Source organism: Medicago truncatula, chromosome 1, assembly GCF_003473485.1.
Source record: "Medicago truncatula cultivar Jemalong A17 chromosome 1, MtrunA17r5.0-ANR, whole genome shotgun sequence".
Taxonomy (NCBI): domain Eukaryota; kingdom Viridiplantae; phylum Streptophyta; class Magnoliopsida; order Fabales; family Fabaceae; genus Medicago; species Medicago truncatula.
Window position 1 is genome coordinate 32,698,858 of NC_053042.1, and position 24,105 is coordinate 32,722,962.

Consider the following 24,105-nt stretch of genomic DNA (forward strand, 5'->3'; position numbering starts at 1 on the left):
ACCTTCCATCCAAACACACCCTAAAAACAAATTGTATGTTACATACATGATTTTCAAAAAAAATAATAACATCTTTCAGCAAAGTTTCTCCGTTCTGAACAGAACTTAGTACTTGGTCCGAGTATCCCAACATTTTTATTAGCTGGCATCAAAATTTCCATTACCCAAGACTACAAGAGGTAGAACTCAAGCTTTCGAAAACAATATTCTAAAGTGTTTATACTGCAGTCACAATCCATAAATACATCAGTAAAAAGGTAGAATGAAATTTCATCGAATCGAAAATAATATCATATATAATAAAGTAACAGCAGATGTACCAAAGGGAACAAAGCTACCAGGTAAACGGCTATTAATCATTAAGGTCCCAATACTAAATACTGTACAAAAAATATCAAAAAGCATGACTAATTAAATTGCACTCCGTTTGTTTCTATACAGCGGACACAATCCAAAAAACAGCTAACCATCAGCATTCAGCAGGCTATATACACCCCCCAACAATTGTAGTCAGTGAAGACAGAAAGCTTTGTCCCCAAGAAAGTAACTTGCTGTGATCAGCACTGCTAGCAACTAGTTAAATACCCTTATCTACATTGCTACCAATCACCCTAATAATTACACCTTCAAAATCCAAATAAGCTGATTCAGTCAAGAGAATGAAGTCATGAAAGGTGGAAAGATCCTTGACCCTCTGTTATGGCATACAAGAGCTTCTCTTTCATCCTTTCCTGAAATTCAATTAAGTGTCAGAATATATAGATCTTTTTAAAAAAATAAAAATAAAAAGTGTTTTTAGTGTTTAAAAGTTAGAAGCAGAGGAAAAGAAAACTGATGCGGTACTTTTGACGAATACGGAGGTAGCTTAAGGTAATTTGCACAAGTCATCACACTAGGTAGGTCTGTGTCTGCTTGGTTACTACAATGCTGTTGAACACACAAGAATATAAGATGTTACAAAGAAAAAGGACATGTTAAGTGTAAAAAAGGTAAAAAATAGAGTGTATCAGTAAAATCTGTACACCTTTCGGACAATAGTCAACTTCGGATTGAGAGATGCCAATCCTCCTGGAGGAAGCCGAGGTGTGCCGGTCACGAACTGGAGGAATGCTCGTCGTTGGCCATGGTCAAACTCTCGGATAATTTCCAACAACTGAGTTGTTGACGACAGAAATTCAGTCCAAAAAAAAAAAAAAAAAAGAATTCCGAACATAATAAGATTGAAAGAATATTTAAAGTTACATGTATCCTTACATTAACAATGGGAGGACTGCTAGCTGTGTAACCATGATCGAACTTAATGTGATCTGCGAGCTCATTGATCTGCTAACAAGGCATTACTATAATCAAACCATTTTTCAAACAAAAAGTTTCATCCCGCTCTAATAGAAAATGACATATATACAAATTGATTAAAATAAATTATACATACAGCCCAAGAATCATCCTCTCCGCAAAGAATACGCTCAAGTTCTTCTTCGTAGAAAATCTGAAGATTTTCAATGGGAAAAACCTACAAGTTTAAAAAAAAAAAATGAGAATCCCAACGATGATAGATAAGAAATTCATGAGCGGTCTTATATATATAAATAAGAAATGACTTTGGCAGTAAAGACACAAAACCTAGTTCGGACAATATATTAAACAAAGGTTTTGCATTGAATTAGTCAATTAGATTCCGAATCTTAAGCAACAAACTTCTCACATATCCCATTTTTTCCCAAGTTCCAGTGCAGAATCCCAGTTCTAACTATTAATATATTTCAGCATTTAAAAGCGTAAAGAAAACAAGAGCACAAAATGAAGTACAAGAAAATGTCGATGCCAACAACATAGACAAAGATAAGCGATAAAATTTAACAGCTGTGTGTAATGACCCTGGGAACATAGGCAGAAATTATAAAACCGGTAATGGTCCTAAACAGTAAACACCATAACAGCTGATTGCAGATCCCAAAATATAAATAAGACCACAGAATGAAAGAACACAATCAACACCAGACAGCACATATAACGGTAAGATGTAACTAGGACTTGTGGACTTTTATCCTTCTATTAAGTCAAATTATTCCAGTGGACGAAAATGACAAAAGGTTACAGTAAATAATTAACCTTTTGATGACAAAAAAGTAATTCCATCTTTAGCTTTTTAACTTGTGCCTTAAGGGCACAAGTTAGCATTTCCCTAAAATAATCAATCTAACTTCTTATTAAACGAAAAAAAATTGCAATAATGCTTCTATTTTCTTTCTTTCCCATCCGGCTCTGAAACTTGTTGCGATTCTAAGGCTTAGTTTGGGAGTTTGGGGGGATGGAAATATATAGAAAAATGGAAAAATCTTATCCACATTTTTCGAAAGAACAATTTTTTAGAGAATGATAAACTAATGTTTATTGATTAATATATTTTAAATTTTAAGAATATTATCACAGCATTGATTGGATTTGAAAAAATCATATAACCCCTCCAAAACCCCCCAATACAATTTTTTAGTTCCCCCCAAACAAGGGGGATTTTGTATTGTGAATAAAAGATTAACCTCCATAACCCTCTCCTCCCAATGTCTTCAATTTTTTCCACATGCTACTTTCTTTTTTCCAAAACCCTCCCCTCCCCTCCAAACTCCCAAACAAAGTCTAACTGTTCGATTTGAGAAAATATTTTTCATTTTTGTTTTCATTAATAATTGCAAAAGCGTTCATTTTGTTTTCACTTTATTATTTGTTTTTAAGTATTAATACAAGCAATAATGAAAATAACAATTTATTTTCACTGTTTTCTGTATAAAACTTTGCATACACAGAGAATAAAGGAAAACAAGGTTGGAAGTTGAGCAGCAATTTTGTAATTCTTAATTAAAATAAGAAATTAAACAGAACACTTTTCCTTGAATGAAACAATCCCTTAAATTAATATTCTCTATAAACTTATTTAGTTCACAAATTGAACCCATGACCTCATGTGATGTGGCCCTTCAGACCATGCAATTGATTGAAAAAGCTTCTTATAAATAGAAATTAGTTTCAAGCCCATATTCATTTTTTTGTTCATCATGTATTATTATGTAAACCCCAACTTTTGGGGCTTTTTTGTTCACGTTAGATGCTATTCTCTTAAACTTCTATAGTGACAGTGAATATAACACAACCAAAAAGGTTATGGTTAAATTATTCCAACTATTATCAAGACAAAGTGAGAGACCTGGTTAAAGCCGGATTTGAAGGCTTCCACCTGTCTTGAAATTCCAGACTTGACAGTTGCATCAACAATAAGTGAAACATAATCCTCCAGGTTTCTCATATTTACCTACCAAACAGGATGAAATATTAAGTTTATATTCCAACAATAAAAGGGTTGGAACAAAAATTGCAATGCAAAAATATCAAGCAATATTTTACCATGGTGTGATCAGACCCTGAAGCAAGAACAATATCAGGATACCCAGGAAGAGTAAAATCAAGACAAAGATCCTCAATTCTGGAATCTCTAAAGCTTAGTCCCTGTTCCAACTCAGAATTCCCTTCACAGACCGATTCCAAACAAAATTTCCTGTTAACTAGTGCTTGAAACTCATGCAGTACCCTACCAAGCTCAGGATCAAGTGACTGTATGTCGTAAAGATAAAGTTCCTAAAAAAAAAGTTATAAGCAAATAGAAAGGTTAAGTCAGTTTTCATCTTACTACAAGTTGCAAGCTCGTATGAAGTTTCATTAATTGCACCCAAAATCAATTACCTTTCCAAGAATAAGTTTATAGAATGCTTTAGAAAAGTGGAGATCTAAGACCCTTCCATCTTGAAGTGCTTTAGCAACAACTTGACCTAAAAGGAAAAATTTATTTGTTACTTCAGAGAACTGTATGCCACCAGATGTATCTTGTGTTGACAACCATGGACGAGGAAAGAGTCCATAAAGAGAATGGATTCCTGTTTCCTCAGCCTGCAAGTTTGTCTTTATGGTGTATGAAGAAGCATCCTCTCTCCACATGCCCGAACCAGACTTCTGTAACTCCTGACACACCAAGGTATAAAATTCCAAAGTTGGTCCAAGACCAGTGCCCACTTCTTCATCATATTCCACTTCAAGAACCACTTTATGACTGGCATGTAGTTTCATCATTTGTGTAGCAGACTCCAAGATCCGGTCGCGGTAAACTAAAAACTTCTTTCGAGGCAATGCACCATGGCTCAGTCGCCTGTCATTTACTGTTTCAGAGTTATTATGTGGTATTCGTGGCTGACCAAATGCTGCCAGTTTGAAGTACTTGCATCTTGCTTCAAAGCTGAATAGGAAAGGACAAGATGCCATTAACTGATTACACCAGAAAGGCATACTGCCAATGCAGACTGCCATAGAGTCCCTCATCTGTTGCTCCAGCTTCTCTGTCAACTTACTGCTCACGAACTCATTTAGTTGGACAGAAGGAACTGTTATTTTTAGGCTATCTAGATTATCAACTTTACCTTCAGCAAAAGCACACATTCTTTCGCGTGACATGAGATGAAAAATAAATCTGTTCATGCCTTCCAAGCTTTTAAGAAGAAACAGAATATCATAAGTTGGACTTGACTTCTCCAAATCAGAAACAAGTTCACTATAGAACATGTCTGATAAAAAAGGTGTCCGCTGATAAAATGCTAAAACTTTATCATGAGGAAAATCTTGAGATGAAGAATGACAATCCGAAGGCATTATGTCCTCAGGTTTCACAGCTGCTCTATAGGTTAATGCATGCACGTGACTCCACAATTTTGCACTAACACCACTACCATTTTGTTTTATTATTTGGCCAAGAATTGCCTGATATAGAGTCAATTTATGATCCAGAGGTTGTCCTTCAAGGTAAAAAATAAGTTTATCAGCAGCTTTGTTGCTACAAGATGCAGGATGCTCTTTTCCTAGTTTTGAGTCTGGTTCTGCAACAAAATGCATTTCTTGTTCTGCAATCTGTTAGATAAGACACAAAAATTTAAATATATGCAAGTGTAACATAACTATAAACATACTTTGACACAATTAACATGCAAAAAATTTCTTCATTATAAACTAACTGGTAACAAGATTAAACCTGAATTCCTGAAGATGATTCCCCAGCATTCACATTGACTGCTTGATCAGGTCTAGGATGTGCTGTCTTTGGCTCTTCCCCCTGCAGAACCAGTATAGTTGAAATTCTTCATTTTTTTAAAAACAAAACACTAATTTAAGAAACAACCCCTTATTCCCTAAGAACAAGATAAATTTACTAGGGGAAAACGCATAAATAGGCTGCCACTTCAGTAAACCACTGACTGTGGTTACAAATATTACCTGTGTTTCACATAGATCTGTCGACATGCCTGCACGTTCTGAGATTGCTGGAACTTCATCTACGCAGGACCTTGTATTTGATGGCAATTGAAGCGGTGGACTTTCAGGTTGCAACACTACTTGACTAGATGAAAATTTCTCATCCTCTGCACTTTTTACGCTGACCTTTGGCCATAGATATCTTTCAATTGAGTGCAAAGAAGAAAAAGGGTCGACAGTAAAAAAATCCTCAGCACAGTCACTCAAGCAAGTTTCTTTCTCCTCCTTGACAAAACGTACTTTCAGGCAAGGGTAAGGAACGGCACATCCATTAGGAACGGTAGCAAACGAATTTCTCATTTTTTGTACGTTGCTCAGAATAATAGGAAAAGCTTCCAATGAAGTCAGTGCACTCAGCAGATTCCTGATTAATATAGAAAGGGGTGTGTCGCCAGAGAGAGGCTGAAAAGTACGTAAGCATATACTAGCTAAAGCCTCAAATCGTTTTTCTATCACAGCATTATGACCAAAAACACCATGCATCCCCTTGTTTTCCCCCATATAGTGGCCAAGTGATAAATAATTAAGAAGTGCTTTTGCAACTCCACTCTCAATAAATTCAAAAGTAGAAACTTCTTCCTTGCCAATGAGCTTGTCCATAATTTGATCCAGTACCCTATTGATCTTCTCTTCATGCACAGTAAGAGCACCTACGTCAGTCGACATGCTCAACAAATCACTAGACAGTGCTCTGAGATTCTTCAAAATATCAGTCAATCCTTTCTCAGAATCATATAATTCTGGTGCCAAGTATTTTGTTTTAATATGCTCTGCAAGGTAATGAACAGAGTCTTTGTCAAGTTTGCACTTTTTGGTTTCGGATGATGTAGGAGATTGGGCAGTTGAAAAAGTGTAACACAGGCACTTGGGGACCTCTCTAGAAGCAGACCTTTGACCAGAGTCTAACGACAGTTGAATGCCACTAGGGTACACCAATTTTGATGATCTTTCTGGTGTTAAGAGTGCCTCAATGGCAAAAAAGACACCCTCCTTTATAAATAACTTCAAGAAAATATCAGAAAAATTTTGAAGGATTATCTCAGCAATCTGTAAGGCTAACATTATCATATGATGATCCTTCCGAGTGAAAACTCCAGCCAAAAAACTGTCACATTAACCAGATAAAGTCAATACCTTAAACAAAATATAAATAATATAGCAACTCCAAGGATAAGAAAGCCCGTTTCACCTTGAAATATTGGCGTTCTTAAGAAGCTCCACAAGCATGCCGGATTTGGTCAAACAAACAAACTTGTACATGACAAATAGACATCCATGGCAAACGGATAAACTTGCACCAGAATTAAACACCTGTGCAAAGATGAGATAGGTATTTAATTGTAATAAAAACGGTAGAGTATTGAGCTAACTAGAAGAAAATTAGCTAACCTGGATCAACATGGGAAACACATCCATCCCAAGCTTCTGCAGGAGATCTGGATGATTAGCTAGGAAGGATTCTTTGTCCAATGCTAGTTGATTATTCAGATCTTTTTCCAGGCCAGGGAGAAGTTCATTCAGCAATTTGAGTACTTCATATACCTAGAAGGTCAACAAACAATAAGAAAACCTTTTACACTGCTCAAATCTTACAAAACACACAAACAAGAATCAATTACAAGAAAAACCTTGCCTTGTTTCAGACTGACACTGCTAGATAAATACAAAGATCGAAATTCAACAATTGCTACCAACATAGTAATTTTAACTCCAAAAGCTTTTAACAAATTTACTGTGTAGTTCATGTCATGAATTAAAGACACTCAAAATAGAATTGAATGGTATAATTTTGAAACAGAATAAAGCAATCCACCACTTGTATTCAACAAGTATTATATTTCAACGTGTCTTATTGCAGCCTTCTAGATACATTTTTCACTGAACCATAAAGACTTCCTAAATTTCCTAAACTTCAGATATCCAATGACAATCAGACCTAAATTTCTCTTTATCCTAAATTTCTTTCTTACTGCAATGTGACTAGGAAGTCCCATGTTCGAGTTGTGAAATCAACCTCTTAAAAAAAGCAAGGTAAGACTTCCTACAACAGACTCACAATGAATCAGACCCCTCCCTATACCCTATCATGACGAGAGTTTTTAAGTACCAAGTTACTGTTAATGTGTAGATAAAGGATACTTTTAGGGGCTACATAGGGATATTGGCTTAGATTCTCACAAATGAACATTTAACTATAGTCTTGCATTATTATCACAATCGATATGAAAAAATTGCCAACTACTGAACTCGTTACAACAACTATAACGACTATAACAATATAAATCAACTCGTAAACAGGAAACTTATCAAACCCTATAGCTGCACACCAAAGACAAAAACAGAACAAATCCAAGCCTCATACCCGATTACAGTGTCCACCAACAAGCTGAGACGTTGATACACCATGTGAGAGGTCAAATGCAGATAATATATCTCTCAATGTGATGCTTATATTTAGCTCATATAAAGTTCTGAAGGCTACGACTGATCCCGATGAAAGTTTGACAAGTAATCCTATCAAACCCTGTCAAGCAAAATAATAGATTCATAATTTCAAAACAACATCAAAGTTCATAAACGTAAAAAAAAAAAAAGGAGAAATATAGGATATGAAAATAGCATATAAAAAATTGCTTACATTATAAATTAATTGGGATAGAGTTGCTCGGCCATTTACACTTAAGAGATGTGTGACCTGTTGAATCAATCCATGCTTACAAAGTTCATCCGACATTTCTGAGGAATGAGAAACTCGATCAACAATTTTGATTAAGCAGGTAGCAACGTTTTCGACAAGCTGTGGAAGTACATTTGCACTTCAGTAAAGAATACAAAAAAGGAAATCAAACCCACAACAAATACGTAAATGTAATATCTAAAGTCCAATCATCGGTACCTGCCGATCCTCGTATAGAAGAAGATTGCATAATATGGGCACAGCCTCCATGAAAGGTGTGGGGCTTTCTGAGGGAAGCTTCTTGCATATGTTCACCACAGTAGAAAGAGCCACTCGCTGTGAGAGGGAAAAGATACATTGGTAAAATGAGAAAACTATTCTCCAATCTAATGATTTAAAATATTTTTTATTTCAAATTTTTGAACCAAAAATGAACTGTCAATACTTATGAAGATGATGCCTTTGTATTAGATGCTTACCTGTATGCTTGTTGAGAAGAAATCAATATAATTCAGAACAGCCATAATTGCCCCTGCCTGTAAGCAAGCAAGTGGTTGTTCTCTCGATATTTTCTCCAATGCTTGTAGACACTGGATAGATACAATAGCTATAACTTACAATCTATTAAAAAAAAAATGAAAAACATATCTTACAAACAAGGAAGTACCAATTACCTGGTCGGCTACGTCTTGATACTCAATAGTTAGTAACCTTTGACATAAAGCAGAAACAGCATCATGACGAACAAGAAAACCAGCCGATCGAGGATACAGATCACATATATAAGTGATAGCCCTTATAGATAACAACATTATCTCTGGGTTACTCTCATGCTTTGCAAGCTTTACAAGTAGTGGTGATAACAAGTCTGAAGTCATGCTGGAGATTGAACCCTCTGTACAAAATGACAGAACTTCGCAGAGTTCAGTGAGTACAGCCAACTGACCAGAAGGTTCAGTTTGTCCACTCAAGCTTGATATAATAGTCTTAAATTTTCCATGATCACTCGATAGTCTCTGTCTATGATATTCGTGGAGAGTGCTATGATAGTGCTCCATTTCATCTGAATCACATGATCCATCAGCTGAATCCTTCTCTGGCTCTTCCTCTGAATGGCTTGAAGCAGACGAGGAAGTATCCATGTCATCATGGGGCTCCATTGTCGATTGTGTTGAACTTATATCGGTTTGAACCGAGGCGGTTGAAGAACTAGGTCTAAAATCTAACGAACTGCACGCTCTCTTATCAGCAGGCAGTTCATCTACCATTTCTGGACGCTTTTGACCTCTACTTCCCATTAATTGCTTCTACTCCCCAATTGGAAACCGAACCCTGCGTCGTTCAAAATCTCGTCAATTCACATTCATGAATAAAGTATAACTCCTAACCATATAAAGACCAAATAAGTCGGAATTCCAAGCCAAAAACTGATATTGTTTATGTTCTTTTTAGGAAAGAAAATGAAAAGGAAAGTTCATAACTCCAATCCATAACAACAACCAAACTTTTCTATTGTTCAAAATTTTGTCAAATATAAACAACACAAGCAACCATTTTTCATGATTTTCAACATCACCCCAGTTAATTAGTCATTATAATCCTTAACTCTCCCAAAAAAGTAATAGTGCTACAAACCACTTTCATGATGATGCATTCTCATAACATCATCATAATAACATTACAAACCACAGCCTCCTTTAACCCAACACAGCGAAAATCACATTACGGTCCAAAGAGTAAGTGTATGTTTGGCATCACTGCGGATTTAGTCAGAATCACTCAATCACCATGTTTTTGCAAAAGCTATAAAGTTTAGTTCTTTGCAAAATCACGGTGGCTCGCGATTCAGTCAAACTCAGTGTGATGCCAAACATACCATAAACCTGAGTCTCAAAATAACCAAATCAAACAAAAAGGTTCCATCTTTGACTTTTGGTTGCATCACAATACAGGCTTCAAAATATCAAACAAAGCAACCATAATAGAAATAAAAAGAAACAAAAAAACACAATGAGAAAAGAAAACAAAAATTAGGATCAGTGAAAAACAGAACAAACACAATCAAATGAAGTAGAAAAAACTACAAAAAACAAAACAAAAACAATTTGAATGGTTTTATCCGATGAAATACCTAGTTATAGTTCTTAATCGTTGTTCGATAAAGTCGAAGACCAGATTTTTGTACCAAAAAAAAAAGTTAACAATTTTATGATGATTTTAACAATTTTTATTCATCATCGGCGAGAGAGAAAAACAATAAGCGATTGAATTGATGTTTATATAAGAGAAATGAAAAAACGATGAAAATAAAAAATGAAAAAAGAAAAAAGAGAAAAAGATATTGATGAAAACCAGAGGAGAGGATGATTGAACACGGAAGAAAGCTTGTAAAGGAAGAGGGTGGTGATGACAGTGTAAATAGTATTTAAGAGGGTGATTAATATGGTTAATTACCGATTAGTCTCCTTGATGATGATTTTTATTGTTTGGGGAGGATTTAGTGCCTAAGAGGTGTGTCAAGCTTGATGCAATGCCTCCATCATAATCCTTGTTTTGTTATGATCGTGGCTATATAGGTGCTTAGGTGTAACTTGGGAATAGGGTTTCATAAGCTTAAGAATGAAGTAAGAGTTTAATACGCTCAATTTGTTTCATTTCTAAATCAAAAATCATCTTGAGGTAAAATGAAAAATGGTATAAATGTTTGTGACAATTTTTGAGACAAATTTCTCTCATAGTTTGCTTTTTTTTTTATTTTCTCTATACTATTTTGATTTTCGTGTAAATATCTATATTCTTAGTATAGATACGGTTGACTCATAAATTGTTGGTTGTTTAAATGACATGTCTCAACAAAAATATCATTAATCCTTTAAAAAAAAAACATTGTTAGTACATGTAGTTACCAAATACTAGAGCCGTCAAAATGGGTTAGTTCATATGGGTAAGCTTGTCAATCTGAATAAAATATAGGGTTAGGGACTTAAAATTTTCGTCCAAATTTTTTTATGGATATTTAGTCCGACCCTAAATAGAATGCTACCCATTAGGGCTAGTCCGTATGTGTCACGGGTAGTTTGTTTGGCCTACATAATTAAAATTGTTAAATAAATTAGTAATATTTTATTAATGGATAAATTAGTGACATCTATGAAGCACGAAAGATTTTACTTTTTCTTTAGCCACACAAGTAATTTTTGGGTGAATAAAAAATAATGCTTATAAAAAATTTCTTGGTAATCTTTATAGCGTTTTAAAATTGAAAATAATTAAGGGTTTGCTCGTTTAGTTCGCGGACCGTAAAGGACCGGGCTCGGATAGTAACATTTAAGTCCATATTTAAACAGGATTTTTTTACCCATACCTAGAAAACCTGAAGCCTGTTAGGGTCGGTCCTAAACGGCTCAGATAATCCGTTTTGACTCCTCTAGTTACCACGACAAAAATTGATTCAATCGATAAGGTGATGGCTCGTACCTAAAAAAGGTTTCGAGTTCAGCTTATGCATATCGAGTGTGAGTCCTGAAACATGTTTTAGCCCTCATGAGCCCTATAATCCAATTAACTTAAACTTCTTATACTCCTTCCGATTTTAGATTATAAATTGTTTTGACCATTTCACACATATTAAGAAATGTAATCAATTGTGTATGGAAAAAAGAAATTATGGATAACTTTACAAAAATATCTTTTATTAATGGTATTAAAATAAAAAAAATTGGAACGGAGGGCGTATTATGGAAGAAAAAATACAAATAGTTGTCAGGTAAAATTTTTTTGGGTCTAAGATGCAGTCTCTGTCTCTGTTACCAAAGTATGGGATGTTACATTTATTTGTCTGTTAACAAACTATTTCCTAAAACTTGAAAAATAACATAAAATATGAGAAATGCTAATAATTGTTTCATAGGCATTTGTTAAGGAATTAAAAAATGAAATGTTACCTTGGAAAATATGTATAATACTCTTTGAAAGTTGAAAATGAGTTATTTTCAATGTAAAAATCGTCTTTTTTTTTCCTTTCTATTTTTAACTTTTTAACAAGTGTCTCGGGGGCATTTGAGCCTCATACATTGATGCACTAATCATCAAAACTTCTACGGCAAAAAAAAAACTAAGAAATGAGGCTAAAAATTGTTTAAAAACAAATACATTTTCTATCCACAAAGACTCCTTTTAAAAATGACAAAAATATGAGACCTTACCAAATACCCAAAAGGGTCAATATTTGGTAAACGCAATGGTGCATACTTTGAGGTCAGAATATTGACTCGCCACATAGGGGCCTAATTTACATGCCCCCTAACCGTTTATCATTAACCGGAGTTACTGTTTTAGCACATCAAAAAGTTTCACATTGCTTGAGAATCAAGGTTAATGATGTTTTGTGAACACTCATCTATCCGCGGATACACTTGTTATGGTTTGTGAACACTCATCTATACACTGATACACTTGTTAGCTAAGGACAAAATCGTGATTGCTTACGCAAGATCAAAGCAAGTAATACATCGAAAAAACGATGTAGCGAACTTGAGTTGATCACCAGATAGACCTAAGCTACAAACCTTTTGTCCTTTGAGCCTAAACTCAGGGGTATTGTTATGATACACAAAAAAGTCTCATATTATTTTATAATTGAAGTTAAAGATAGTTTATAAACACCTACACTCCTCGGCCCATAAATCCATCTTTTACAAAGGACAAAAATGTGAGGGTCTACTCAAGACCCAAAATGAAAAAAATGGAAAATACATCGAAAACATGATAGTGTGTGGACTTTCACGTCGAAACATTAATTGTTTTGATACACAAAAAATCCTCATGTTGCTTGAGAATCAAGGCCAAAAACTTGTAAACTTCCAATCCTCTATCCATTGAGACGTCTTTAAACTAAGGACAGTCTACTAAGACGTCTTTAAACTGGAATACGATTCCTTGCTTTTACAGCGGGATGTTGTAACCAATAATAGTCGTTTGATCACAATTTGACAACCAAGATTGTTTTAACTAAAAATACAATTTTTATTCTCAACCGTTTGATCTGAGATGAACGGCAGAGATTGAGAACTGTGTAAAACTGCGTGCTATTATTAGAGTATCTGGTCCCTTTAAACTAAGGACAAAAGTGTGAGGCTTATACAATGATCAAAATGAACAATACATAAAAAATAAAAATAAAAAGGTTGCGTACTAGAGTTGGCATGTCAGGTAGGGCCTAAGCTACAAGCATTTATCCCTTTAGCCTCGAATGAGGATATGTTGTTCACTTGTTCTGATACAACAAAAAAGTCTCTTATTTTTTGAGAAATCGAGGCTAGGGTAGCTTATATATAAACACATACAAACCACTACCCATTACAAAGGACAAAACATGAAGGCTTATGTAACATCCTATAATTTAACTGCATATCGCTTGTACGTTAGAAGAGTATTCTGTTAGATACGTATGGGAATTCAGATCATATTGACATATTGTATGTTTGATAGTTACTAGTTAGGAGTCCAGAGTCTAAAAGAGCATATAAAATTGGTTACTTGCTAAGTAAGTAATAAACCAAAAATGGGGGTTTTGTCAAGTCAAATTTGTGACACTCTAAACAATGGAAAGCAAGAGTCGCACAAGGTAGCTCAAAATTGTGGCATTACATTACGGTCACACTATCGTGCAGTGGGTCTAGCAATGGAATCATCAATAGCTAGGTAATTCTCGGTCGCAGCAAGATCCATAGAACCCATGTTGATGGAAGAGTGTACTGAATTTCTTGTCATCATCTCATCTGAAATGCTACTTTCCCTCTCTCTTTCAATACCAATTGCGTCTTGAATTTCCTTCACTACTTCTGATATTGATGGCCGCATGTGTGCGTGTGCTGCAACGCACATCAACGCTTTCTCTGCTATCTTCCACATCGATTGTAGGTCATACTCTCCGCGTAATGCTGGATCAATTATTCCTTGTATATCTCCACTCTCAATGTGCAATTTTGCCTGTCACACATGACACATTTTATTGTTTAGGTAAATCAATGTAACTCAACATAATCTATAATGTATATCTTCATATAGATGGATTACATCATGTATCTATATTTAACTGGAAACATGGTTCATTGGGTTTGATAGATGGCAAAGCAGTGAATTCTTATCAGATGTTAGTGTAAAACTCATTTACACCGTCAACACATGTAGCATTAACTCTACTACCTTACCACCGTTTAAATTTGCATGTGCGCTATATATATAGTACACGTGCATGTGTGATTATCATTTTTATTTTCCTATGTTGTAAAATTAAATAGGAATTTACAACTGAATAATTTCATTTATGTGGCATAATTATATGATTACAAAGAAATTAAGCCTCACCCATTGGACTAAGTTTCGACAATTAGCACCAAAGTTGTCATTAGATATTGCTTCTTGACCAGATATGAGTTCAAGAAGAATCACCCCAAAACTGTATATATCACTCTTGTCAGTCAGCTGCTGAGAAATATAGTACCTGACAGGTGAAAGTTAAAATGATAAGTACTTTGGTTATGTAATCAACTTAAGGAAACAAGCAAAATAATGGGGAAAAATAGTTTAAGGCCTTACTCGGGATCCAGATATCCTACTGTACCCCGAACTACGCTAGAAACATGGGAGGCTCCATCAACAGCGAGTTTCGAAAGTCCAAAATCTGAAACCTTGGCTCTCATGTCCTTGTCAAGAAGAATATTGCTGCTTTTTAGGTCTCTATGGATAACTGCAGGGACACATCCTGTGTGAAGATACTCAATCCCTGAACAAACACATAATTCAGTCAATACATTGTGATCTGAAGTAAGAGAAAGGGTCATTAGTATTTAATACAGTAGTCTTAAATGATAAAAACCTTTGGCAGAATCTTCGGCAATCTCGAGTCGCTTAATCCAATTGATACTTTGTCCACGCGTTAATGGCCCTGAAAGAAGTTAGGCACAAGAAAACATAATTAAGCATATGGAAACTCATTATTGCTACTTGATTTAAATCATGCAGGCTTACTATAAAGATGTTCCTTGAGAGTTCCATTATGCATGAACTCATAAATAAGTATACTATTCCCTTCTTCTCGACAATAACCTAGAAGCTGTACCAAGTTTCTGTGATGTATCCTTGACAGAAGAATCACCTGAATCACAGGCATGAAACCAAGTATAACTATTACATGGAAATGTAACTCGGCAAATTAAGTCGTGACGGCTGCTATGTTAGATCACTGAAAGTGGTTAATGATATGCAAGTTACCTCATTAGAGAACTCTTTTTTGCCTTGGTAGGAATTACTAGTTAAAACTTTAACTGCTATCTCTTTTCCATCTTTCTGTTTCCCATAGTAAACAACTCCAAAACCTCCAGAGCCAATTTTCTTCTCAAAATTATTTGTAGAGCTTTCAATTTCAGAAAAACTAAAGCAGTGAGCAATTTCTGCATGACCATCACTTTTAGATTCCAGGTTTTGAGTAGAGTGAGAAATAAGGTGGTCTGCAAGTGCAAACAAGTACATAAGGTATTATCATCTCAAATCTCAGAAAGAAATGACGTATAAACTTAACTTAGAACCATACCTTGATCATGATATTTCTTCTTTCCTTTATGCATACACCAGCAAGATATAATAGTAGCCAAAAGCAGAATGGCGGCCCCGAGTGCTGAACCAATAATCACATACAATTGGTTCTTTTTTCTTCTACCTTTATGAAGACCGTTGTTTCCAGAGTAGCTGTTGAGGACAGAAATAAAAGTAGCTGTCATACATGTGCAATGCTACATTATGCTTAAGTTCAGTATATAAAAACAGTGCTCACTTTAAAACCAAATCTTTGCTCAAAAGTTCTGACGGTACAGTTCCAGATAACATATTGTTCTGGACATACCTGCATCAGTAATAAGCATAATCTAATATCAAAACAAAACAGTATTTAGCATAATAGCTTGACTATTATTTAAACATGACTTATAAGAGTCAGTCATATTTGTGCGCACACGCGCCAATTCTACGCACATAAGTGATATTTATATGTATTGAAGTATGCCAATTTTCAATTTGATAAAACAACTCATGTACATTTGAGATTGCTTACAGTTCCCTCAAATTTGGAAGGTTCCCCAAAGTGGCTGGGAGTACACCCGTCAACTGATTGTTCTCAAGATGACTGAAAGGAAAAAAAAGGTTTTAGTTAACTCAAAACTAAACAAATATGAATAAGGGATGAATTTCTCAGCAATTACATGATCTTTAAGTCCATGCATCCAGTGAAATCTGGTATTGGGCCTGTCAGCATATTTCCATCAAGCCATCTGAAACCATAACACAAGTTTGATATATAAAACATGAGACATCAGAAGTTTCACTGAAGCCAAATAAAAAAGTAATATAAACTTACAGTTCAACCAAACCGGTCAATCTAGTGATGTCCAAAGGAATGTCTCCGGTCATGTTTTTCCTAGACAACAAACTGTTACCACCAACAACGCAACATAACTGACATCAGATCACCAAATTTTGCATTCTTTACAACAAGTTTTGACCTTTTTTTCTTTTGAGGCTAAGCTAGGAATGAAGAAGCCAACAGGAATATGAATGAATGTACAGACAAAATAAAAACCTCAAGAAATATGAACAATTACATTGAAACTATTCTTGGCTGTTGATCTGAGCTACATCGGACCCACGACCATGGAACAGGTAAACATGGATCACCCCCTTCTTGTGCCCAATTTTCTGAAGAGTAGTGGGAAAGTACACTAGATATAGCTTCTCCTGCAAACCATCCAACCCAAGTACTAAATACATGAATCATGATGCTTCAAAAAAATAAATTAACAGAGAACTCTTTATATTGCAATTGACATACTTATTATAAGTCCTTTTGATTTTGCTCTTCAAAGCACTCTAAACAACCTTTTATAAGAAGAAACTTTTTTCCTTTTTAAGGAAGTGCATTTGGAAGCTCAATTTCTCAGTTTGCAGTGACTACAGTATTTAAACAAACATGCTATAAATAGTTACTCTATAACATATCATGAGGTGGATGCTTACCATCAGGAGAGCCGTCATTTTTCTCTAGATACTTATTAATCTCCATAGCATTGAGAAGAGGACCCTTGGAAGAATCAGCTGTTTTTCCTAATTTAAAGGACATCACAAAGGGTAGGGATAGATTGTAAAATCCTGGTTCATAAAGACGATATTTGCGTAGAGCATTCTCTTCGATATTTACCACGGCTTTACTAATATCAGCCTGTCCTGGAAGTACTAGCCTGAATTTTCGAGATTCATTTCGCGGAAATTCTTCTATCTCTGCAAGATAGCTGTATGCCCATCCGGTGGCTGGAAAACCATCCAAGTTCAACCGGTAAGTTAGAGATCCATTTGTACCTACTACAGCTGTCTGCATTACTTTCACTGGTGGCATTTCATCTCCATTACCTCTAACATCAATGGACACATTAGTCGAAATTTTCTTGGTTCCATCAGCAACATCAACAAGGTAATTTGCTTTCTTGACAGAATCTGACTCCCAAATTCTGTCAAATGGGTCATCGGGATACCTGATATTGCAGAAACATATGCTTCCTAAGTAATGCAATTTATGAAAATGACTATAGCTTATATGAAAACAGTTTGACTTTATTTTATCCTTTGTTGCGTATAAAAAGAGTTTTACATAACCGTTTATTTGATAAGTGTTCTACTATAAACGCTTAATATCCAAACAGGGCCTAATTTGCAAACGAAAAGACTATAAAGCAACATAGAGCGGCTCATTACCTGACTGGAGCATCACTCTCTGCACCAAAATTTATCCTCGCAGAAACACTGAGGTAAAAGTGTTCCTCGTAGAATGTAAAATAAACCGAGCCATTGAATTGCCTAAGTTCAAGTGTAGATATGAATGGCTCCCCAGTTGTTGCATTGGATAGACATACACTAACTGTAGGACTGGAAGCCAAAAATATAAGCTCTCTTACTTCTATAGTGTTTTCATCAGATATAACAATAGTAGACCAATGAGTAGCCCCAAAAGAAATGTCGAATTTCGGATAAACATTGTTGTTATCAAAGTTTCCATACAAAAATGTTGCCCTCAGTAGATACCTTGTCCTGGTGACAACATCAAGTGTGTAGCAGTATTTTCTGGAATCAGCAGGAAAGTGTCGAAGTGTCGTGTATTGCTTCCGCGTCTCATTAGCAACCGAAATATTGCTTATTTCTCCATAAGAAATTTTATCATCAGGAGTCCATTTAAGACCAATTTCATCAGTGAAATTTTTATCACCTCCACAATCCAAACTTACAAAACCTGTTTAACAAGGCAAATATCATCACAAATTAAAAAAAATACATAGATGAAGTGAATTAATTGTGCAATCAATTATAAGCTCTAATAGGCAAATTTTACCAAAGAAATCAAATCAAGCAACAAAATTGTTAGAAAAAAAAAAAGGCCAATTGAGAATTGAAACAAATATGAATGATCGTGATATTAATCTTGAAATGATTCACTACAGGTTCCAAACATACTTCCATTTAAAGAATCAAATAATCTTCATTCAATAAGGATTGTTCATCATCACTAATATCTTTCCATCTACTGTAATAATATCACACAGCAAGAAACACATCTCTTAAGTTCCACCATGTAAACAAAGTAACACTAAAACAGATTAATCACAATGTTCCATTGTGTAAAGATATATCCATGCTAAATCACAATAAGCTATATGCATGTGAAAGTGAATACAAAAGGATACAATCTTTGGAAATTGAAAAACAAAGGAACTGGTAAAGTTGGTTAGAATAGGAAGTCACAACATGGAAAAGAAGCATCGATATTATCAAGAACCAATGCAAGATAACAAAACAAGGCATACAAAAATGGTTGGTAGAGAAGAAAGGGACTCAATCTTTATGGAAACCAGTGGAAGAGAAAAAAAGGGTGCAGAAGAAAAAGAAGAGAGTAGAGCAAGAGTAAATACCTGGCATCTGGGCATAGGAAAAAGGGAAGAAAAGTAGAAGAATGAATGAGAGAGAGAAGAGGAAGAAAGGTTCCATTTCAAACTATGCAAAATTCTTCAGTAAGAAAGCTTAACCATAAAGCAAGCGTGCTGAAATAGAATAGAAGCTTGTGTTTTGTGCTGCTATATAAAACCAAGAATCACACTCAAAACAACCAATGTTATATATATATTGATTAATGATTTAATATTGGAGTTTTTTTAATTAATGGAAATAATTTGGACTATGTATTTAGGATTTAGGATATTGTTGAAGTTGTAAAGCGACTAAGCAAGAGTTGAGAGATAGTAGTGCATGTGGGAGGGGAGCATGGCTTTGCAGAGAGGTTTCATTTGAGGACATAGAGATACTGTGTGTGGGACCACTGTACCTATACTTTTGCCTTTGACGACAGAGGGTCGTATAAGGACCCACATAAAGTTTGTGTACTGCAGTGGTAGTAATAGTTGTATTGTAGTATATCCCAAATCATATTTATCTTTTACAAGAAGACTAACTTCAATCATATAACAACATATCATGTACATGATTATTTATGCATAATTCAAACAAATGATTAAGCTAAAGTGGTTGATGAATCTAAATGTTTAGAGCTAACTTTCTTTAAATTAAAATATATAGATATAGATTAAAGATATTTTAGTATTTACATAATATTTTATGATTATTTTATTACTCTTACTTAACTATCGGATAAAAAACTCAATACCCAATACTAGATGGATGCTCCAAGAGTGAAACCAAATTGTCAATCGAGATCCCCGCATGACTTTCAGCCATCTTTGGTTTTTTAGTTAGATGACCTTTCTAAAAGATAATCACCCAATTTTCTCTGTTATTGGCAAAATATTGTTCTTAAACATAAAAAAGAACACCTTGATAAAAGCGTGCCTTTAACTTTTAAAAAAAGATGACAGAATTAACATAGATTTTTACTGCCTATATACTTTTTTGCTTTTTGGACTTCGGATGGAATCAAAAGCATTTTAGGTGAGCAATTTAGTTTATTAAGAACACTGGATATGCCTTGGCAACAATGAAAATTCAAAGCTATTTTAATAATAGAGCACTTTCTTAAGGTTTAAGTATACTAAGAAACCTACGTATTTATACTATATAAATAAAGTGTGTATGTAGATGATAAAAAGAAGGGGAGTAATTAGCTTTATCTACCTAATACTCAAACAGCTACTAAAAAACAACTGAGAACCAGTTTCATACTTTTCTTTAACCAATTCGCCCCATTCATAGTGCCTTTGATTTGGAAGAGACGTTTTGAAAAAGGAAGTAGATAAGAGTAAGGATGTTCGGTGTATTTGGATCGGATTTGCATAAAAATATGGGAACTTCTACGATACACCTGTAGATTAAATTAAAGTATATCGATACTCCTACTTCAAAAATCTTTAAATTAACTATTATTTTTATAGAATAAAGAGTTATTTGTTGATATTTATATTTTAGAAAATGTCATTTTATAAAAAAAAACGTCATTTCATTGTTTATAAAAATGATACTACTTTTTTTTTTATATTTTATTGTAAAAAATAATCAAAATTCTCTATTATGAGTACAAAAAATTCAGAAAAATTAAATTTTATTTCTTCGATGTTTTTGGTAAATAAGATTTAATTATTATAATTGTAGGTGATAGAAAACAATTTTTCTCTTCAAAAAATAACACATTTAACTATTAATTTGTTGACTTGGTGTACCAATACACCCAAATTTTTGAGTGTACCGTAAAATTTGCCTAAAAATATTACATGCAGTTCGGTTGTTTTGGATTAATAAAAAAGACTATTACTTTTCCCATTCTATACATTTCCTCGCGCGCCCTAATTTTTTCCCAAAATACCCTTTGTCCGGAAAATATAATCCGAAATATTAATTTCGGATTTATTCGTGGATTTTGGCATTTCATCACCATGATGGATGAAGATGTCAGTGATGAATAGATGAATTCGGATTATATAATCCGAACATTTTATATCATTTCCGGATTATATAATCCGAATAGTGTAAATCACCCCGTTGAAAGTCAACAAAAGTGAGTGGTGAACGACGGTTCCAGATTATATAATCCAGAAAGTGATAAACATGTTCGGATTATATAATCCGGAATGCATCAGTACAGAGGCAGAAGCCATCTGTTTTGGTTGAGCCTCCGTTTTAGAGCAGATTTAGTCAATGTTGTTGGCCTTTGACCATATGCAAACCAAAAAATCAAGTTATAAAATCGAAATTAACAACACAATATAATTTTCAAACATTAATAAAACATAATTATCCAAATGTTACATAACATTATGATCCAAAATATTCAAACATTGAAAGTAAATAAAATACAATCAATCCCTAATAACTACACCCCCAGCACCTCTGCCACCACCTCTGCCACCATCAGTAGCTCCCCGACGACGGTAAACTTTCCCATCATGCACCTCTTTCAACGCGTCCTCTAAATGCTGCTATTCCTCAGTCTCTTTCGGCACCAGACCACTTCTCATCACAGCATAGATGTGGTCTCTGATGCGGCTCATCCTTCTGCTAAGTTGTAAGTATGCAAGGTCTTCATCCTCCTGAGCAGCTCGCGTATCAAGGATCTCACGCTCCGGTGGCCTCAGCACCGGTACCGGCATGTTTGGAAGAATCATGTGTTGATGGAAATGTCGATAAAACCAATCGATATATACATCTTCTGCCTCCACACCATGAACAGCAGGCTCTCCTAACTGTTGAGGTGTCATCATAATCAAGTGCACGGAGAAAGCGGTTTGTGATCTCAGCCAAATTAACATCAACAGCTGCACTCTCAACGGGATGTCTCGGTATGGTCTGAACCCACCCAAACTGACGAAGCACCCTCTCCGGTAGATATCTCATCATGCGGTCTCCATATGTCATGGCCATCCAGAGTAAAGGCTGACCCGCTCAAACTGACGTGCCTGACGGTGCACTCCATATGGGGCCATGACAACGCTCGTCAAATCCAACGTATCGAGATAGTTTCTGTAGTGGTCCACTGTGCCTAAACCAGACAATGGTAAAAAAAAGCATCGCGCGTGGATACTGATTCTCTACATAATTTTCCGAGACATCCTTGCTTCCTATACCTGGGAAGTTATGAAACACTCAAGTCTGCACCAAAGATAACCACATATAAATATACAAACCATATACACTTACATTTAAAAAAATAAAACATAGTTTTTATTTTATACCTGCAACAAAGTCAGGTATCCTGCCACCTGACTGCAGTTCCAACGTGCAGCATTGTTGAGCTCCTTATACAAGTGAGCTAGTGCCACAACTTCCGATGAAAAACTAGAAACAAGATCAAGGTCTCTGAAGAACTTCAGGTAGACCACATCAACATCCCACTGGCTCTTGTTAGTGAATATCGTGATCCCCACCAAGTATAGCAAATATATGCGGACAACCTGGTCCCGCAACCTCTCCACCTCCTCAGTCTCACCATACTCAGCCGCCAAATCCCTCTGCTCCTTCAAACGCTCCTTGAAGATCTTCTCCAGGTAGCTAAATCGGCAATGTGCACATTTGGTCTTGTCGACCTCAATAAGAGCATCACCCGTATCAGACCCAAATAAGAGCATGCTGTCAATGGGGATATGCAACAAAGAGGCCACATCATCAAGTGTGACTGTCATCTCCCCAAATGGAAGGTGGAAGCTGGAAGTCTCCTCGTGCCACCTCTACACAATGGCACATATCAGACCATGGTCAATCATGTTGTAGCTGGTATCTTGGAGTCAACCAAGGTCGGTGCCCTGCAATCTGTTCTCCCACCACCGTGCAGCCATGATAGGTCTGGTGTCATCATCATGCATCTCTTCTATCTTCTTTCCGTTGTTGATGCATTTTAATTTTTCACGCCACTACAAATAATTAAAATTAACAAAGTGAGTTTAAACTTATGGCTTCACAAACAAATTTAACATTACATAAACAGGCAGTTTCACAAATATCAACATCATTTTCACACAGATTAACATTAATTAAGTGAGTTTAACATTAATAAATACCTCACCATCAGCCGCCTTCCTGGCCACGTGCACATGGTACTTCCACATCATGTCAATCTCGTGTGGGCCACTGGGATAGTCATCTAGTGGCTCGGGGTCCACCACCTTCTCCTTCTTCTTTCGCCTTTGTTGTGGCTCGGCATCTTCCATTTCCACGTCCATAGCATGCAACTCCTCCTCAAGCTCCTGCTCTTCCATGTGTTGCAAGCCCACATCAGGCTGCTCTTGCTGCAAGTCCATATACTCCTGCTGCTCCAACTGATGCTCGACACCAGGCTCGACATCAGCACGGCGTCCTCTAGCACCCCGATGCCTCGGAGGAACACCACCTTCATCCTCTAGCCGTTGGCTACGCGCTCTCCTACGGGAAGCATGCCCTACCTCCCTTACGTGCCGAGTATTAGATGTTGAATCTTCTGTAACATTCAAATTAGGATAATCAATCATCACAATCAAACAGCACATAACATAAGCAAAAAAACATTATGCATTCGTCCGAATTTCAAATTTCGGACATCAACAATCCAGTCTGGAAAGTGAAATTCGGATTGCACCCGACCAAAATTTCAAAAATAAAACTACCAAATTAACCATGCAAATGTACAAAAATTGAACTTACCTTCCATGCTGGTTGACATGGGTTGAAATGTGGTGCTTTTGAGCAACAAAACTCCAAATTTGAACAAGATATGTGGTGTTCGGATTTTGGGATAATGTAGAGAGAGAGAGAGAGAGAGAGAGAGAGTGAATGTTGAATGTGAAATTGTAAAACTGTAAAAATGGGGGGTAAAGTCCCTTTTATACTTCGCAATTGTCCGGAATATAAATTCCGGAATACGCATAGATGTTCCGGATTATAAAATCCGAAGGGCATTTTGGTAATTTGCATAGGGCGTTCGAGAAGGTCATAGGCTGGGAAAAGTAATAGTCAATAAAAAAAGAGATTTGATCTGATCCAATTATATACGGTTTAATTAGAATTTG

At 35.6% G+C, this 24,105-nt stretch overlaps 3 protein-coding genes across 7 annotated transcripts; all 3 read right to left on the reverse strand.

The window, feature by feature from the left end:
• Nucleotides 1-254: 254 nt before the first annotated feature.
• Nucleotides 255-10,638, reverse strand: LOC25484050 (E3 ubiquitin-protein ligase UPL4). 5 transcript variants are annotated; one of them, XM_024778687.2, is made up of 18 exons: nt 10,481-10,638; nt 8,701-9,358; nt 8,506-8,616; nt 8,246-8,362; nt 7,988-8,146; nt 7,712-7,873; nt 6,739-6,891; nt 6,539-6,660; nt 5,311-6,454; nt 5,069-5,149; nt 3,736-4,947; nt 3,400-3,630; nt 3,203-3,307; nt 1,433-1,513; nt 1,255-1,323; nt 1,025-1,153; nt 844-927; nt 255-731 (listed from the first exon to the last, which is right to left on the reverse strand). In XM_024778687.2, exons 2-18 carry the CDS (start codon nt 9,322-9,324, stop codon nt 666-668), a joined length of 4,650 nt encoding a protein of 1,549 aa, XP_024634455.1. In that variant the 5' UTR covers nt 9,325-9,358; nt 10,481-10,638; the 3' UTR covers nt 255-665. The 5 variants fall into 5 exon arrangements, with proteins under 5 accessions (XP_024634455.1, XP_024634447.1, XP_024634450.1 ...); XM_024778679.2 differs by having other exon boundaries at nt 1,255-1,326; XM_024778682.2 differs by having other exon boundaries at nt 1,255-1,326; nt 10,379-10,578.
• Nucleotides 10,639-13,491: 2,853 nt separating this feature from the next.
• On the reverse strand, nt 13,492-19,527 carry LOC25484051 (probable LRR receptor-like serine/threonine-protein kinase At1g67720). Its single transcript, XM_013612800.3, has 15 exons — nt 19,036-19,527; nt 17,828-18,359; nt 17,096-17,607; nt 16,684-16,816; nt 16,440-16,511; nt 16,285-16,353; nt 16,137-16,208; nt 15,861-15,929; nt 15,621-15,775; nt 15,302-15,537; nt 15,059-15,185; nt 14,907-14,975; nt 14,627-14,813; nt 14,396-14,531; nt 13,492-14,017 (listed from the first exon to the last, which is right to left on the reverse strand). Exons 1-15 carry the CDS (start codon nt 19,109-19,111, stop codon nt 13,688-13,690), a joined length of 2,775 nt encoding a protein of 924 aa, XP_013468254.1. The 5' UTR covers nt 19,112-19,527; the 3' UTR covers nt 13,492-13,687.
• A 1,868-nt stretch (nt 19,528-21,395) lies between these two features.
• LOC112420093 (protein MAIN-LIKE 2-like) lies at nt 21,396-22,965 on the reverse strand. Its single transcript, XM_024778723.2, has 2 exons — nt 22,300-22,965; nt 21,396-22,216 (listed from the first exon to the last, which is right to left on the reverse strand). The coding sequence occupies exons 1-2, from the start codon at nt 22,744-22,746 to the stop codon at nt 22,211-22,213; spliced, it is 453 nt and encodes a 150-aa protein (XP_024634491.2). The 5' UTR covers nt 22,747-22,965; the 3' UTR covers nt 21,396-22,210.
• Between the last annotated feature and the right edge of the window lie 1,140 nt (nt 22,966-24,105).